At 34.0% G+C, this 18,150-nt stretch overlaps 3 protein-coding genes across 4 annotated transcripts; 2 read left to right on the top strand and 1 right to left on the bottom strand.

Moving 5' to 3' along the window:
- Positions 1-221: 221 nt before the first annotated feature.
- On the top strand, positions 222-1,927 carry LOC145576172 (uncharacterized). Its single transcript, XM_081633953.1, has 2 exons — positions 222-678; positions 1,423-1,927. Exons 1-2 carry the CDS (start codon positions 237-239, stop codon positions 1,443-1,445), a joined length of 465 nt encoding a protein of 154 aa, XP_081490079.1. The 5' UTR covers positions 222-236; the 3' UTR covers positions 1,446-1,927.
- A 3,579-nt stretch (positions 1,928-5,506) lies between these two features.
- LOC145574485 (putative protein phosphatase 2C 73) lies at positions 5,507-10,721 on the top strand. Of its 2 annotated transcripts, none has more exons than XM_081632291.1 (6): positions 5,507-5,757; positions 6,513-6,771; positions 7,052-7,360; positions 9,029-9,146; positions 9,286-9,509; positions 10,354-10,721. In XM_081632291.1, exons 2-6 carry the CDS (start codon positions 6,526-6,528, stop codon positions 10,531-10,533), a joined length of 1,077 nt encoding a protein of 358 aa, XP_081488417.1. In that variant the 5' UTR covers positions 5,507-5,757; positions 6,513-6,525; the 3' UTR covers positions 10,534-10,721. The 2 variants fall into 2 exon arrangements, with proteins under 2 accessions (XP_081488417.1, XP_081488416.1); XM_081632290.1 differs by having other exon boundaries at positions 5,507-5,772.
- A 1,774-nt stretch (positions 10,722-12,495) lies between these two features.
- LOC145576171 (THO complex subunit 7B-like) lies at positions 12,496-16,822 on the bottom strand. The gene is made up of 4 exons (XM_081633952.1): positions 16,668-16,822; positions 13,251-13,849; positions 12,752-12,899; positions 12,496-12,654 (listed from the first exon to the last, which is right to left on the bottom strand). Exons 2-3 carry the CDS (start codon positions 13,839-13,841, stop codon positions 12,768-12,770), a joined length of 723 nt encoding a protein of 240 aa, XP_081490078.1. The 5' UTR covers positions 13,842-13,849; positions 16,668-16,822; the 3' UTR covers positions 12,496-12,654; positions 12,752-12,767.
- Positions 16,823-18,150: the final 1,328 nt, after the last annotated feature.

Genomic DNA, 18,150 nt, shown 5'->3' with positions numbered 1-18,150 from the left:
TTTGTGATAATTTTGATGAGTAAAAAGTTGAAAGCTTGTGAAATCGACATATATATGGTTAAATCTCTTAATAAAGAATAATATTTATAACATCAACTTTCCCGTTCAAGTCATGATAAGGACCTTTGGATATCATTTCGATTCTAATTGTATCTTATGCCATTATTGTAATGAATACAAGTTCAGTGTGTATGATTAATGTGAGATGTTTTCATAGTGTTGTAGATTTTGTAACCATGAAAAGGAAAGAGCGTTGGTGGATGTATGATAGATACGATGGCCGTAATACCCGTAAACTTAGGCAAGAGTTTGTGGATGGTGTTGAACAATTCATACGGTTCTGTGAAGCTCATCCTGAGAGCCCGGGCGTAGATGAAGTAAGATGCCCTTGTCTGTTATGTAAGAATAGACGTCTTCATGATGCAAACACAGTAAAACTCCATTTGTTCAAAAAGGGGTTTATACCTGATTACTATGACTGGGTTTCTCATGGTGAAGGGTTTCCTACATCAAGTGTAGAGCAACCAAATACGTACCGTGAGATGGTTCTCGATGCTCTTGGGAGTAATCATGAACCATCGGGTGACGATAGTACTAGTGGTTCAGATGAAGAGCCAAATGCTCAAGCAAAAGCATTTCAAGAGCTTTTAATGGCTGCCGAGCAACCACTGTACGAAGGTAGCTCCATGTCTGTGCTAGAAATGGCATCTCGAATTGTATCTTTGAAATCGGAATACAATTTGCCCCATAGGTGTGTTGATGGGTTTGCATCATTACTAAATGAAGCGATTCCCGACAATAATAAGATGGGAAAAACATTCTACGATACAAAGAAGATTCTTAACGGACTTGAGCTTCCGCATGAGAAGATTCACGCATGCCCAAAGGGTTGTATGTTATTTTGGAAATCTTAGTTTATATCAAAAACAAAGAAAATGGGTAAGTTAGAAGGTCATTTAAGCCATTTTAGCTTAGTTACGACCCTATAGCCTTGTGTATGCATGGAAATGTCTATGATTAAGCAATTTGAACCTATAAACATGTTTAATATGCTGAATTTGAGATGTTTGATTGATAAAATCTTAGTTTATATCAAAAACAAAGAAAATGGGTAAGTTAGAAGGTCATTTAAGCCATTTTAGCCTAGTTATGACCCTATACCCTTGTATATGCATGGAAATGTCTATGATTAATCAATTTGAACCTATAAACATGTTTAATATGCTGAATTTGAGATGTTTGATTGATAAAATCTTAGTTTATATCAAAAACAAAGAAAATGGGTAAGTTAGAAGGTCATTTAAGCCATTTTTGCCTAGTTATGACCCTATACCCTTGTATATGCATGGAAATGTCTATGATTAAGCAATTTGAACCTATAAACATGTTTAATATGCTGAATATGATTTGTCTTGATTACAGGATGCCTACCAAAAGAAGCTTGACGAGTCTTCCACTCAAGGGTCACAACCGGACCCTAACCAGCTATACTGGGAGGTTGTTGGTGGTAGGAAAAAGGGTGTAGTGAAGGGCCTAGGTGCAAGCGCTAGTTTGTTTTACAGCCCCTCTTCTGAGAAAAGCTCGCAATCGTACAATCCTTCTATAGCTTCACAGTTGGAGGAACGTGTGCAAGCCGAGGTTGCCGAGCGAATAGAGGAGGCGAAAGTGCAGATGCAAACACAGATGGAGGCACAGTTTGCTATGCAGTTGCATGAAGCATTGAAGAAGGAGCGGGAGGAGGCGGCAATTGAGAGTAAGCGAATGATGGAGACGATGTTGCAGAACTTGTTCTCTAACTGTTCAGGTTGTCCTTCATTTCAGCTTCGTAGGGAAGATGACCCGGACATGAGTGGTGGTGGGGTTGGTCAACACACTCCAGTTTCGTAGTTTATTTGTTCATATAGCTCTTAGTTTAGTATTGTTCATATAGGCCTTAGCTTTTTTTTGGGGATATAGGCCTTAGCTTCTTTTTGGGATATAGGCCTTAGCTTTTTTTTGGGGATATAAGCCTTAGCTTTTTTTTGGGATATAGGCCTTAGCTTTTTTTTGGGGGGAACATAGTCCTTAACTTAGTATTATATTGTGCATATTGGCCTTATCTATTTTTGAAAGAACATAGGCCATTACTAATTCATATAGGCCTAACTTAGTTTTTAGTTTACCTTATAAAACTATTACTAACTAATTACTATTATTATTAACTTGACCATTGTTATTGTAAATATTGTTCAAAGTTGGACTTATTAGTATGAATTATGCGTTTTAATTTAATTATTTTTAAATTTATGAAATATAAAAACAGGTTATAGGTTCAGGTTAGGATGGCAACGTAAAATCAAATGGTATTAAAATTATAATTTTTGATGGTAATAATAACAGGTTAGAGCTTAAGCTTCCCTATAATTGCGACCGTCATACGCCTATCGCAAATACAAAAAATTGCGACCGTCAAAAGCCTGTCGCAAATACCAAAAATTGCGACCGTCAAAAGCCTGTCGCAAATACCAAAAATTGCGACCGTCATACGCCTGTCGCAAAATATCAGAAATTGCGACCGTCATAAGCCTGTCGCAAATACCAAAAATTGCGACCGTCACAGACCTGTCGCAAAATATCAGAAATTGCGACCGTCATAAGCCTGTCGCAAATACCAAAAATTGCGACCGTCACAGACCTGTCGCAAAATATCAGAAATTGCGACCGTCACTGACCGGTCGCAAATATCAGAAATTGCGACCGTCACTGACCGGTCGCAAATATCAGAAATTGCGACCGTCACTGACCGGTCGCAAATATCAGAAATTGCAACAACTAATTAACCAGTCGTTGAAAATACAGAAAACGGTCGCAAAAAAAATTGCGACCGCCATTCTGTCGCAAATTTGTTTTTTTGCGACCATCAAAATAACGACCGGCGTCTTGCGACCGTTGACGGTCGCAATTTCTGTTTGCGACCGTTTTTCCACATATTTGCGACCGGATGTAGCGGTCGCAAAAACACGTTTTTTTAGTAGTGATATATACAAGAAAATAAGGAATTAGGGTTATACCAATTTTTTCTTAAAAAAAGGAATTATTTCTCTCAATCTTTACCCAACACTAGGAATCATCTAATCTAAGTCAATGATCGAGGTGATACATTTGAAAATTGAAGCTCCATTAGATTTCGTGTCCCTCCCTCTAGCTCCCCCACCCTAATAAAGGGTGTTGAAACTTTCTTGTGATGTTGATATATAATTTACAAATTACCCTTTTGATACTTATATTCTTATGAATTTTCGATAGTGATGTACGAAATTGAATATAATATGTACTTATGTTGTTATATACATATTGATAATTTATTAAATATTAATGATGATAACAACATTGCATTATCACATCTTAAACTTAATTTAATTTTAACATAGTTGACCCTATGCCCCTTAATCATGATGTAGGCTTTTAGTTTTAATTTTTTTTTAAAAAGGTAATTAGTCATTTAGTTGTATCAGCCAATAGTATAGTAAGTTATCCACTACTTATATTTTTGAAAAAAAGTTAGCCACTAATTAATGGGCAATGCAATTCTTTTTTTTTTCTTTTTTTTTTTTTATAAAAAACGATGCAATGGAGGAAAAAAAAAAGAACAATTTCCATAACGTTTCATATAGCTAAAAGCACGATGGTTTAAAAGAATGAGGGATAGTTCGAGTGATTAAAGCTTCTTTTTCGATTCAAGCCTTCAAGGTAATCTTGAAATCAATTCTCATCACTCGCCCTTTTGACTCCTTAAACACCAAAAAATATAAACACATTTACATAATATGTAGGTCAAATAGCCCACTAGGATTAATTTATTTATGTTAATCATCCTTATTTTATTTGCCGATGTGGGATACTTCAAACATATATTTCATAATAATATGGAGTATCTCTTTAAAACTCTTCTTACTTGTATTCCTTCAAGCCAGAAAAAGTACATTCATAACAAGGGCAAATTTGATACCCTTAAAAGTCAAATAAAATTATTTAATATAATAACTTAGACTATGTTCGTTTTACCTTGCTTCTTATTTACTGAACTAAAATTAAATTATTGTTGCTAAACATAGATATCTTTACTAATCAAAATAAACCGAATATCTATTTTGTTCTGTAAAGTTTTACGTATTTTTTAATAAAATGAACTTATTTTTGCTAAATTTAACTTACTTTTTAATGAAGTGAACTTATTTTACATAATTTAATTTAATTTAATTTATTGAAATGTTATTTGCATAATCTATTAACTATTACTAAAACAGAAGTTACTGACGTCACCATACCCATGTGTCGCTTTCTCAATAAAAAAATTTCCGCCTAAATACAATGATGATGTTATTTTTTTTTTTTAAATTTTTTTTTATAGAGCTATCATATTTAACAGTTTTTAAATTTAAATATTGAAAGCTTCTACAATATTACAACTAAAACCTACTCGTATCAATTTATCGTAGGAAATTGAAACAATTTTAAATAGCACACTAATAAATGACCTCCTATATTGAAATATGAATGAGACAATGTTGAACAGATACTATATCATAATTTTGATGAAAATAAAAAAATTTAAAATTACAAAATACACGTAATTTTTATTTATATTCATGTATAATAACAATTTATTTTTAAAATGTACAAATTTAAAATAGATTTTATATAAACCTTGCATCGCACGGGTTCTAACTTAGTGTGTAAAAAATCATACCTAAATACAAGTACTTTCTTTTAAAAGTAAACATGTTTTTTTGAAGATTTATAAAAAGTAAACGTAGAAGTAAATATTGCATCGCACGGGTTCTAACTTAATGTGTAAAAAATCATACCTAAATACAAGTACTTTCTTTTAAAAGTAAACATGTTTTTTTGAAGATTTATAAAAAGTAAACGTAGAAGTAAATATTGTTAGAATTAAGTCAAAATATATTTCGTATTTAGTGTGATGAGCTGATGACCATTTCAAAGTCTTGTTGCTACATAATGACAAATTCCACATACTATACTCTGTTTTGTTGTCAACATTTTTTTAACTGTGCTTCCGTCACCTACTCACCTCACATTGATTTAAGTCTGTAACAATATTTACTATTATTAGTAACCTACTTACCAAACCTTCATTCCGTTAAATCACTTTAATCACAGTTAATGAGAACCACTCAATAATTGTAATTAAAATCTATATTAACGTTCAAATTAAGTACACCTTTTTGACGACTTAGATAGAAATTATGATAGCACAACTTTTTCAAGTCGCAAGGTGACAAGAGCTTATACACGTATATCGTTACTTTTTTTTTGTAAGGATACACTTATTAGACTCTAACTAATTACAGAGTACTTAAATTCAAGAGTCGAAAATTTACAATTAAGTGAAAGAACTTTTTACTGATTGATCCAAACACTTGTTGGTACGTACCAACTACATACTTGTATTGATATCATGATGTGCTTATACATCGCGTCCGTTTTGTAGTTTTGCTCTCTCTCTCTTTCTCTCTCTTTTCCTCAATAAAACATCCAGAAACAAAAACATAATAAGAGGGGAAACAAGATATGGACTCCTGTGATCCATTTCTTCCTTCATTTTCTGGAAATATCCCTTCTTCCCACTTTTTTCTCTTCAAATTTCACCAAATTTGCTCACTTCTTCATCACCTGCATCAACTTCCTGCTCTTTGATCTCTGTTTTCTCTCTCTTCACCCACAAATTGGAACTTGGAACAAACAGAATTGAGGGTAATTTATAGAAAGGTGTCTAATTTACTGTCAACAAAACTTACTATTTTTATCACTTGCTCTTATTTATTACTTTTTATGGAAATTTTCTCTTCTTGGTATAGTTAAGAATTATGGGTTTTGATTTTTTGAATTTCCAATTTTCATGGAGAAAGTTGGTGTCTTTTTTACATTAATTTTCTGGGCTTTAATAATGATGGGATTGAGAATTTAAGGGTATGTTTTTAAGATGGATTAACTGGGTCCCTTCTGCAATCTGGGTATTTGTTTATTTATTACTCTTAATAGAAAGATGGAGCTTTGTTTTGATCATAACTTTTATGCTTCCCCTTTGTTCAAAGTAGTAATATTTAATTATTATAAGCTTTTAATTTAAGTTAAAGATATAGTTTTCATCTCATGAATCACTAATATTAGAAATGTAATGATTCAGAATATATATATTTTTTTTAATTGTTATGTGGTTCTAGTGAATTTTCTGACAAATATTGGAATTCCATGTAAGATTCAATATTCTTAAACTTTTCTTTGAAAAAACACTTTACTCTCTTCTAGATTTATCTTCATTCTAAACCCAAAAAACCAAAAGAACCTTATTATAAATTGTTTGTGATTCTTATCTTTTTAGTTCAGAATCACATTTCTTCCAACTTTGAATTATGCAATATATACTATGCTTTACTTGATGGGTCATTATAAGTAGCAAGAATCACTTAATTTTAATTGGTGGATGTTGTTGTTACTCATTATTGCAGGAAAATAATAGAAATGGGTACTTGGTCATCAATGTTTAATGGGTTAGCAAGATCATTGTCAATTAAGAAAGTGAAGAATTCAGGAAATGGAGTTGTAGGTAGGGAAACTGCAGAGTCCATGGCAAAGGATGCTAAGAAGAATGATATGATATTAAGATCATCAGGCATTGTTAATGTCGAGGGTTCGAAGAATTTCGCCTCAGTGTTCACCAAGAAAGGTCAAAAAGGTGTTAATCAAGATTGTTGCATAGTTTGGGAGGTATACATCACTTGAACATATCATACATTTTATTAAAAGTATATGTTATTGTATTATGAAGTTATTGTATGAATTATGAGCACTTAAATGATTAGTGTTGGTATCCTTATGATTGGAGGGTATATGTTTATCGTGTACAAGATTAGGTTGTTTGATGTTGGATGGTTTTATTCTCTATGTTGGGAAGAAATGAATTGGTGAATATTGTCAATGATTAGTTATAATATCATATTATAGACTAAAATAAGCTAAGGATTGGTTTAATTTGTGTCCATGACAGGAATTTGGATGTCAACCCGACATGATTTTTTGTGGCATTTTTGATGGACATGGTCCTTGGGGTCATTTTGTTGCGAAGACAGTGAGGGAATCGATGCCACCATCGTTGTTATGCAATTGGCAAGAGGCTCTTGCTCAAATGGTGCTTGATCCGGATTTTGATATGGAGGTAGAGAAGAAGATGAATTGGTTCAATATTTGGAAGCAATCCTATTTGAGGGCATGTGCTACTATTGATCAAGAACTTGAGCAACATAGAAGAATTGATGCATACTATAGTGGAACAACCGCCCTTTCAATTGTGAAACAGGTACTTTATTTCTTTCTACCTTCTAATGGCTGAGACTGTACGATTAGTTTGTCTGTAATCAGCTAATCAAGTATGGATTACATAGCGTAAATAAAAGATAGCTTGCATTCATTATTTCATTTGTCTATTATTTTAGACGCTTACATGGTTAAAAGGAAGATAGCTTGGATTTGTTTGATCATATTCTTTTGGCTTAGATGCTTAAATGATAGAAAGGGATTTATGACTACATACTTCGAACTTTGACCAATTCTCAAAGTTGTTTCCTAAAGCTTGCAAATTATGTTCAAGCACTGATTAGGCTGAGTAAGAAGGTAGAAGTGATGAATAATTCTGCAATGAACTGTTAAACAGGATGTGGCTCAATCTTGAGATTCAAGAGTGGCTATATCAGTAAGCCAATTCCATCCGGGGCCCAAAGGAAGGGTTTGATTCTCATTCATGTGAGCTTCAGCCTTCGAAATTTTCACCTTAGGTTGCGCTCTCTCCTTTGCCGATGAAAAACGTTTCATGTTTTGATCTTTTTGCATGTTTGCAGTCACGTTTCTACACGAGTCAGCTCCTATGGTTTCCACGGTTATAGTTCGTTTGTGGTCCTGTAGTCTGTAGTTGTGTGAAGATATCATGTGCACAGTTCTATCATTTTCATTGCTTGGGATCATCTCTTCCAGGCCATGTCCCTGCATTTGAAAAAGCTATGGAAATCATTTTAGTGGAGGGTCCTACTTAGAGAGTTAAAGTTAATCACTCCTGAGAATGATGAATGGATATTATAGTTTTTGATAAACCATCAATTTGTGGCCCATAACAAATTCTTCTCAGCCTCAAATTCTCGCCTATTGTGGGTTTCGCTTTCAGTATATCTAATGAGAATCTTGTCTGTTATAACAAGTTTACAGACATATAACTTTATGAATAATCTACTTCAATATACTTAACAAGCCATCATATTTAAAAACAATGTGCTAAAGAGGGCGTCATTGGATTTCGAATGCTTAGTTAGTAGATTGGCTAATGATGCCCATCATTTTTGTGGACTTTGGGGGATTAGACTTCACCAGTCTTTTTTGTAGCATGCGGAATCTGAGGCAGATTATGTACTTTTCCCACTAATTACTCTTATTAAATCTGTATGATTATATTAATACATATATGTGACCATTAGAGGACAAATTGCTTGTTCATTTTGTCATAGGTTTCTTTTATAATGGTGATGGCTTATAGAATTGACATGAACTGACAAACAGAATTAGTGTTGGATTAGGTACCTCCCGTACATTCTTCTTTGTCGTGAATAACTGAATATAATAGGAAAGTTAAATTCGGTGATCAGTTTAATAGCAACTTGTTTAAGTTAGTGACTTCCACTTAAATTTTTTGGACTATCTAGTCTGTCAACATATTGTCTCTGTTAAGGGTAGGAGCTAAAAAATGTAGCAGGATGCTGCTTTCCTAGTCAAATTGATCTTTGTAAAAGAAATGCACCTTGCTGATCAGATATTCTGTGATAGGCTGGAATTTTATGAAACTTATACTTCAAAGACTCATTTAAATTCTTCAACTAATTAATATAACAATGTGGTCAATGTGTGAAAAGGCTTTTATGATCGAAAATCGTTTTAATCATGGATACTGATTTTAATTTTTCACATTGTTTCTCTTTGCCAGGGTGACAAAATTATCATTGCTAATGTTGGAGACTCTCGTGCTGTATTGGGTACTACTTCAGATGACGGTGACTTGGAAGCTGTACAGCTAACTATCGATTTCAAGCCCAATTTGCCTCGTGAGTATACCATAATCTCTGACCTCCTGCCATAGTGAAACTCAGGAGTAGTTAATTTTAACTACACGTCAAATCTTCAACGCATCCTGTTTATGCTATCATAATTTTTGGATTCTTATGCTCTGATATTTACTAACAGAGGAAGCTGAGCGAATAATGCAATGTAATGGACGAGTATTCTGCTTACATGATGAGCCTGGAGTACATAGGGTGTGGCTGCCTGACGAGGAGGTGCCCGGGCTAGCAATGTCTAGAGCTTTTGGAGATTATTGCATCAAGGATTTTGGCCTTATATCTGTGCCTGAAGTAACACAAAGGAATATTACCAGCGAAGACCAGTTCATTGTGCTGGCTACTGATGGGGTATGTGCATGTACTTTCTGAGTTTATTTAATACACCACTTGCACATTAGATAATAATATGCTTCTAGTACAGTATTATTTATTTGCTTCCGTAGTGAAGTCTTATAAATTCTCTAATGTGTTTGATTGGTGCATTAGTTAACACGTAAGCTACACTCGTCCAAATTAGATGATATACTTTGTATTAAATTGGAATCTTGTGCTCCAGATTATTTAAACTTTGAAAGGGCAATGAAACAACAAACACTTGAATACAATGACTCATGATTTATGTCTGATATGCAAGTATGTAACTCGTAAGCTTTACGACTTTCTTAAGTGATAGATACGAACATACGATCACTTTAGTCAGCCAATTGCCCTTCTCAAACTTTAGGAATTGTACAGCCTCTCTTTTTTTTTTTTGGAGTTTTCTTATAAGCATTTAGAATCTGAATGAGTCATCTTCATTGATATCAAAAGGGGGGATAGAATTCTGTACCTGAATTTTGTAGGTCTTATTGTCGACTTGTCGTGGCTTTGTTAAACTTGTTTAAAATGTTCTATGCTTAGAAGAAAAATCTGTTAGCTAGATTTAAGTTTTTCTTTATTGTTCGAGGGTATACTTTATAAAAACTTGCTCTAAAATACATTTCAAACACGTAGTATAATAAGCTGTAACAAAGTTAGCTAAGTAATCACGGAGCTGATTAAATTTGTCATTGTTGGTAATACCGTTGATTCCTTTATGTTCTGGTTCCGTGTTATATAATTGTGGAGGACAAGTTAGGCTTAAATCCTCTGTCTCTATGAATTAATATAGTGCAAAACATTGACAATGAATGTGTCACTTTTTATGCACCAGGTATGGGACGTGGTTTCTAATCAAGAGGTAGTACAAATTATATCTTCAAGCCCTAATCGAGGCAAGGCCGCTAAGAAATTGGTAGATCATGCAGTCCGAGAATGGAAACGAAAACGACGAGGGATAGCGATGGATGATATCTCAGCAGTTTGCCTCTTTTTCCACTCTTCACCCCAATAACTCAAAAAGCCTAACCTGCTGTATTCATTGAATAGAAAGAGATAATTGTGGGCGAAAAAAGGCAAAAGTTTGGAAAAAATCACACAGCTTTGTAATGTATGTGTCAATTGTGCTGTGGTTGATCAGTAAAATGCGTGATTCTGTGAATGTCAAAATTCTCTTATGTGCATCTTATCTTTCTTTGTGCATCTTTCTTTCTGTGGCTTCGGTTGATATTCGATTCATTGGCTTCGACCTTCAAAGGGCATTTTTTGGGGGGAAGCAGATGGAAAGTATATAGATTTGAATGATTGAGAATGAATGCAAAATTTCACTTGTGAATTACAAAATCAATGCGATATCAAATGTAATGGCGACTCCTTGAGAAGTTCAAATTTTCCACTAGTAACTCGAAAATTTGATATGAACATTTTTACTTGGACGAGACAATATTAATTCCATCAATTTGTAAGTTGTAAGTGTTGTTACTTGTTAGTACACTTAATGGCCTCTGCTTTTCCAAGCACAATCGGTGTTGAGCTTAAGATAGCTTCGTGTAGTTGGCTGCCAACCTATGCAATTCACAGATTCAATCTTTTACTTCCCTTTACACAAGACAAAACAAAAGAGCTTCAGAATGCTATAATTCAGACTACGTTCATTAAAAAAATATTCGAGTAATAAGGCGAGTGAGTTCCCTTAATAATAAACATTCTTACGTACTAGTTTGATGGTAATATGGTATGAACATCGAAATTATGCCAGTGATTGATAAAATTACCTTCTCCAAAATCAGAAATACATCTGGAGTACCCCAATGGCCCAAAACATCGAATTGCCAGAGCTGAAGTAAATTGAAACAAATTAAATTTGTTGAAGAAAGTGGCTAGAGTGATAAAGATGTAAAAGATCTAAAGGAAAAAATAAAATGAAAGAATCCCACATCGAAGAGTGAGAAGAGTAGGACACCAGAGTACTTGTTTAAATTCTGTTATTGACAAGTTAGTAAGATTTAACCCGTCCTGTCAGGGGTGCGTGGCGACTCGTTGATGAACGCCTAGTGATGGCGGGTCGTGCCGACACCACCTAACGAACACACAATAATTAAGGCGAGTGAGTTCCCTGCCCTACTTTCGGCAGGTCTTACCCGTCAATTTTTGGAAGCTCCGTAAAGGAGTTTACCACCCCAACTATTTCTAACCTTAAATTTGACTAGTTTTTGGGTGATAAATTTAAAAAAAAAAAAAAAAAACTACCAATATTTTTCATGTTCAGAATACACAGGTTCTTGCATAGAGAATTGTTTTAATCCTGCCATGTAATATAAATTCAATTTTTATACAAAAATATTTCTGAAAAAACAAAAATCAGAAACACCAATCTTATAAACGAAATTATTTTTAGTTGATAAGTAAATCTTTTTTGCCTTTACATATACTTGTTTAATTAAAAAAAAATTAATATTTGTTTTCAATATTTTCATGGTACAAGTTTCACCATTCTATTATATGGTAAAAAAAATCTTAAACAAGGAATAGTAAGCAATCTAAGCATGTAAGTTGGAACCAAAGGAACACAGTGAAATGGTATAAGAAGAATAGAACCACTCAAATCCTTTTTTGGTTAGTTGGTTGAGTAACATAAAGTAAACTGACACACCAAAAATGAAAAATTTAAAACAAAACAAAAACTAGTTATTCAATATTTCATCTCTTTCTTTAAAGTTTTTACTGATATTGGTCTATTGAATAGCTTGTTCTCAAAATAAAGATTTTAATTTTGTAAGCAACAAACTTACATATCATATATATTATAAAATGTGGGAAAATACAAAAATAATTTCCTTCCCATATTGGCCACATATGACATCTTGAGGCTAAAAGTTGTAAGTTGATTTTAATATGGTCCAGTAAAGCATCCATGTGGAATACTTTCATCACTGGCTTTTGTGTAACTTCAGGAGCTGCAAGAACCACACTGACGTATGACCATTCTGGCTACGAATGATCGAATGAAGTCCTTTCCAGATCAATATGGCTTGCATGCTTTTAGAGTCGAACAACCTAAATGATCATAGTTATCCGACAAAGAATGCAGATTGCATTCTCACTCTTTTCAAATTGTACAAAATGATTCCTAATCCTGCAAAAGCATGAATGATTTGCCCACTCAGAGCATGACCATAAAGATGGTATATCGATCACAATATTACATAATTACTTGTAAAGCCCCAGATTACCAAACACAGTAAATTGCTAATCAATGCTCATTGCTTCTGCACTCCCGCTCGGATCTTGTGGACCAACCTTCTGCTCTTCAGACTGATTTTTCATCTCTTCGACTAGACTCCTCTGTTCATCTTCAATTGTCACCTGCAACTCATCCACCTAAACAATATACAAATAGTCAATAAGATGTTATATCCCTTCTAATCTTCTTCAATCAATTGCATTGCAGCATTGCACTAACAGGGTGCAGAACATCTATAATCCCCTTTAACGTATACAAAGGGCAAAAAGTCCTTTACCTAAGGCCAACTCTAGTTTGGTTCACTAAGGAGTAAGGGTGTATTGAAAATTTTGTCTGGTGTTAGTTACCTAAATTGTTAAGCAAGCTCCACATAACTATGATGAACTGACATCCATTATCAACATAAATGACATGACTGAGGGAAAACAAGTAATACAGCAGTCCCTCAAAGGGGAAAAAAAGGGTAATACAGCAGATTTAAAACATACCACTTGTAATAACAGAGCAAACTGTTTCTTGCGAAGTTCCAGCATCCTTGTACTAGCCATATCTTCTGCTTCCAAGGCAGCTATCTCTTTCTCAAGTTCAGCTATCATCTTCTCTGTTTCTGACCTAGGGGGCTGTGTGGCAATTAGTTTTCGTATCGTCTCACACTCCTCCTTGTGCTTTCTCTCAATCTTGCTGGCTTCAAGTTCTTTCTTTAGGTTTTCTATTTCTGCATGAACCTGAAGAATCTGGCTATTAATCTCATCATTCAACTCGTTGAAATGCTCTTTTTCCCTCACATTTGCATCAACAACTGCTTTGCTTTTCAATAATGGGATCTCGAAAGTGGTAAGCTCCTGCAAAAAGGTCTTCGCAAGTCTCTCACAATCATTGTAATTATCTGCATTCTTCTCAACCTCAACGACAAAGGCAGTAAATTTCTTTTGTAGCTTCTTCAATGGAGGTTCACCTCTTGTTGTGGTTGTGCGAGTGAGAAGCCTGTGCTTTATAATTGCGTCGTCTTCATGAGGACCAAAAGCATAGTGAGCAGCCATTGCCTCTCCCTTGCCAACGACCCTTCTTCCTTTCAGCATTGAAAAAGCTGGTAGCAACATAAATGTTAAAAAGATGCATATACAAAGCCATTAGGCGTGAAGATATAACAGGCTCGGGCTGGAAAGCATTTTTAGCCAAGGGAAGACAATTTAAATTATTGCAGCAAATATCTAGCAGGTTGCATAGAACTAGGATATAAATACAAATCAGCTACGGCCTGCAAAAAGTTGAGGAAACAGAAGAAACATTTCCATTTGTTTATCCATTATCATTTATCTCTTATGTCTTTCCTAAGCTCTGGTAGAGAAGCATGGAGTAATAAGCTAACATCTAATAAGAAAATCTATCTACATAGCACAATATGCATAGTTCAAAGACCCCTTTTCACATTTAAATTGACATTACGAGAAGGAGAGTATTTCATAAGGTTAAGCTCAAATATACAAGGCATCCTCAAATTTTGACAATTAAACTGAGGATTCCTAGTAAGAGCCTGAGGGCAGGCTAATAGGCTATCCCAACAGAACTTTTCTATAACACAAGTATAACAGTAAAAAGAAGATGACCCCAAATCACTATAAAAGAGGAGTACGCTTAACATCCCTGCAAAATTAGAGCTCAAGTCCATACATGAACTTCGATGGAGTTGTTCGAATGTGACTTGACCTTGAGCAAATTTTTAAGTAACCACGCTCTTTTTACACAGCCTCTCCATCAGCTCAAATGCTCAATCAATATCCAATCAGAAATTGGTAAGCTGGCATCATTCTAATTCAGTTCTCAGCATAAGGAAAGGGAAAAGATTTTTTTTTCAGAGAAAATAATACTACCTTTTTAACCTTTTTTATTTTCCATAATCTACTCTACTGAAACACAGGGGTATAAGTTCCAAAACAAATATTGGTGTGATCAACTGATGTAGGCTTTACAGTTTAGACCCTCAGCGATGACGACAATACCTGACAAACTATTTTAAATTAAAAAGCATAGATGGTATCACTCCTATAAGAAAGATGAGGGGATAATGGAAGCATCAAAAGAAGCCAAGAGAGGCCCAAGATGACCGAGAAGGAGAGAGTTAAAAAAATCTCATGAAGAAAGCAATATATAGAAGGGAATGGTGGAAGAGAACTTATGTGGATGACAGGTTCATGCAGCCAGCCCTATCGATTGGGGAAGTAAGCTTTCATTTTGTTGTTGCGTCATTCCCCAAAATCCCCCTACTTAATGAATAGGTTGAAGATGACCTTGATTTGACAACAAAATGTGAGAAGCTGTGTGATATGATCCAATATCAAAGGATGAACCCCCACTTGTGAAACTACTCTCCAAGAACTTCAAATAATTCAGATCATATTAGCAGTTAGATCAATGTGTATCATATTGTGGATAGGTTCTGAATTTCACCTAAGACTGCAGTTTGTATAGAAGCTACTTTTCCATACCCCTTGTAAAATGTGCGAGATCTATATTTTATAGCAAAATCCCAAGGCCTCAGACCTCACAGAGGCACAGAGCTCTTAAAAAGGTTGAAGCTTGAGCACAGTCAATGTAGATAGCTTGTAAAAATGGAAAGCAAAGGGAGAAAAGAGCGAAAAATTAATGCTCATGCACTAAGTAAAGATGCTAGTGTCCCTTAATTAGGCTTTCATATAGTAGTTGACAAGCCATCATCCACTTTTCCTCATAGGGAAGGAAACAACAAATAGAAGAAAATGGAAGAAGAGAACTTGGACGACAACGGGAGATAGATTATTGGTTCATGCAGCCAACCCCATCTATTTGAGAATAAATCTTTGATTTTGTTTTGTATCAATCCCACCCCCTCCTGGCAAATGGGAAGAATAGGTCGAAGATAACTCTAATTTGACCCATAATCAATGGATGAGCCCAAACTTGTTAGACTACTCCAAGAGCTTCAACTATATAAGATCAGGACAGCAGAATAAGCTCACAGCAACCTCTCCACAGTATGACACACTGATTTAATTATTAAGGAAATTGTGAATTTCAACTAAGACAGTTCACAGAATTCGTCTGTGGACTCTGTTTGGATGAAACCTACTTTTCCATACCCTTATCCAAGATAAAAAGGCTGAAGTTTGAGCACACTCGGTGTAGATAGCTTGGAAAGCAAAGGGAGAGAAGACAGAAAAATCAATGCCCATGCTTTAAGTATAGACGCTATTCTCCCTTGATTTTCATATATCATTTGACAAGCCATCATCGACTTTTCCTCATTGATCTTGAATGACATAGACAACTATTCATAAAAGGGAGATAGCTCCTGCCTCAAACCTTACCTTTACTGTAACGGAAATTATTTCAGGTATCTTTAGGAATATCAAAATTTACAATGACATGAAAATGACTGAATTGTTATGGTGCTAATTAACAATTGACAACATTCTTGCACTTTCTCCAATCTCAATAACAAAATTGCTACTTTCTCCAACCAAATTAGATAAATTCTCAATAATTATCTCACCCAAAATCAAGCTTAAACCCTAACCCCCAAATATGAGTTTCTCCCTAAATGATAAAGAGTTCTGCAACACATTAGCAACCAAATTTGATTCAATTAGAAAATTATGCTTGAAAATTCACATAAATTCAGGAAAAAAAATCCAATTTCATCGTTCCATCCTAACATATAAGGCAAATTTGATTCAAATATCAAATTAGGCTCGAAAAGTCACAAAATTTTCTTATTTAGCAGCAAAATGGGTCTACTGAAGAACCTTAAATTGACTAAACTGACAAATAAAATTAACGATAAACCCTAGATTGTGAACATGACATTCGATGATTACCCAAAATAAATAAATAAATAAATAAAATAATAATAATAATGATAATCTGACCTTTAAAACTGCTTCAGTGGAGGATAGTAATACCAGAAGTCGCCTCAATTGAGAAGGTGAAGTGCGCTTCAACTGGAAACTGATATAGAGTGAAAACGAGGAAACCAGAGAAACGTTTTCGGTTCTAATTTCGTTTAGGAGAGGAACGTGTTTGTTGGGTTCATGGGTTGCTAAGTGTCGAGGTGACTTATTTTTTTGAGTTTTAACGCTAAGTCTCGGGGTGATATCATTATTTGGAGTTTTAAGACTTAAATTTAGCCCCAAATCTTAAGAGTTGGGGTGACATCATCATTTTGAATTTTAAGACTTATGTTTCTCATTTTTCTTCTAAAATCTCAAGCAAGTCTCAAGTTGAGTCTTGAAATTCCAAGACTCGACTTAAGACTTGAGATTGGGACCCACTTCAACCACCTCACTTTTTTTTATTATCTTTTTTTTTTTTACACTTTTCTATATATAATATGTCAAATATTTAAGTGTTAGGGTTAAAGTGATAAATTTGTGCAAGTCTTAGTGAGTTTTAACAAGAATTTGATGACATCATTTTCAATGGGGACCACAAAAAATAATGTCATATTCAAGTCTTAAGACTTAAGGTGACATCATCATCTTGAGACCCACTTCACCCACCTCACTTTTATTTTTATTATCCTTTTTTTTTTTTTTACACTTTTCTACCTATAATATGTCATATATTTGAGTCTTAGGGATAAAGTGATAAATTTGTGCAAGTCTTAGTGAGTCTTAAGAAGAATTTGATGACATCATTTTCAATTATGTTTAACACTTTTCTCATTTTTCTCTTAAATCTCAAGCAAGTCTCAAATTGAATCTTGAAATTCTAAGACTCAACTTAAGACTTGAGATTGGGACCCACCTCACTTTTATTTTTATTATCCTTTTTTATATACTTTTCTACATATAATATGTCATATATTTGAGTTTTAGGGATAAAGTGATAAATTTGTGCAAGTATTGGTGAGTCTTAAGAAGAATTTGATGATATCATTTTCAATGGGAACCATAAAAAATGATGTCACATCCAAATCTTAAGACTTTGGGCTAAACTTGTTCTAAGTGTGTAATTGTGGCGTGTGTGGAAAAGAGTAAAGTTAGGCCCTGTTCACTTCACCTTAAAAAAATAATATTAAGTAAAAATAATTTCAGTTCAGTAAAAATAAGTACACTTTAGTAAAATTAATTTCAGTTTAGTAAAAATCATTTCAATTCGGTAAAAATAAGTTCAGTTTAGTAAAATTCAGTTTTCTTAAAGAGGATTTATAATAGAAAATCAATAAACATAATTTTAGTTTAGAAAAAATAATTTCAGTTCAGTAAAATTAATTTCAATTAAATAAAAATAATTTAATTTCAGCAAATATAATTTTGTTTCTCTAAATAATTTCATTTCAGCAAAAATAAGGTGAAGTGAACGGGGCCTTAGTGAAAAATATAAATGGGAAATCACGGACTAAAATGTGAG

This window comes from Chenopodium album, chromosome 13 (assembly GCF_948465745.1).
Source record: "Chenopodium album chromosome 13, dcCheAlbu1.1, whole genome shotgun sequence".
Taxonomy (NCBI): Eukaryota; Viridiplantae; Streptophyta; class Magnoliopsida; order Caryophyllales; family Amaranthaceae; genus Chenopodium; species Chenopodium album.
Note: the sequence above shows the minus strand (reverse complement) of the source record. Positions and strands in the feature narration are given on the sequence as shown.

Coding starts and splice junctions, on each gene's coding strand:
- LOC145576171 (XM_081633952.1), bottom strand. CDS start 13,841: ATGCTGAAAGGAAGAAGGGTCGTTGGCAAGGGAGAGGCAATGGCTGCT. Junction 12,900..13,250: donor TTGCTCTGTTATTACAAGTG/GTATGTTTTAAA, acceptor TATATTGTTTAG/GTGGATGAGTTGCAGGTGAC.
- LOC145574485 (XM_081632291.1), top strand. CDS start 6,526: ATGGGTACTTGGTCATCAATGTTTAATGGGTTAGCAAGATCATTGTCA. Junction 7,361..9,028: donor CCCTTTCAATTGTGAAACAG/GTACTTTATTTC, acceptor TCTCTTTGCCAG/GGTGACAAAATTATCATTGC. Junction 9,147..9,285: donor TTTCAAGCCCAATTTGCCTC/GTGAGTATACCA, acceptor ATTTACTAACAG/AGGAAGCTGAGCGAATAATG.
- LOC145576172 (XM_081633953.1), top strand. CDS start 237: ATGAAAAGGAAAGAGCGTTGGTGGATGTATGATAGATACGATGGCCGT. Junction 679..1,422: donor CGAGCAACCACTGTACGAAG/GTAGCTCCATGT, acceptor TCTTGATTACAG/GATGCCTACCAAAAGAAGCT.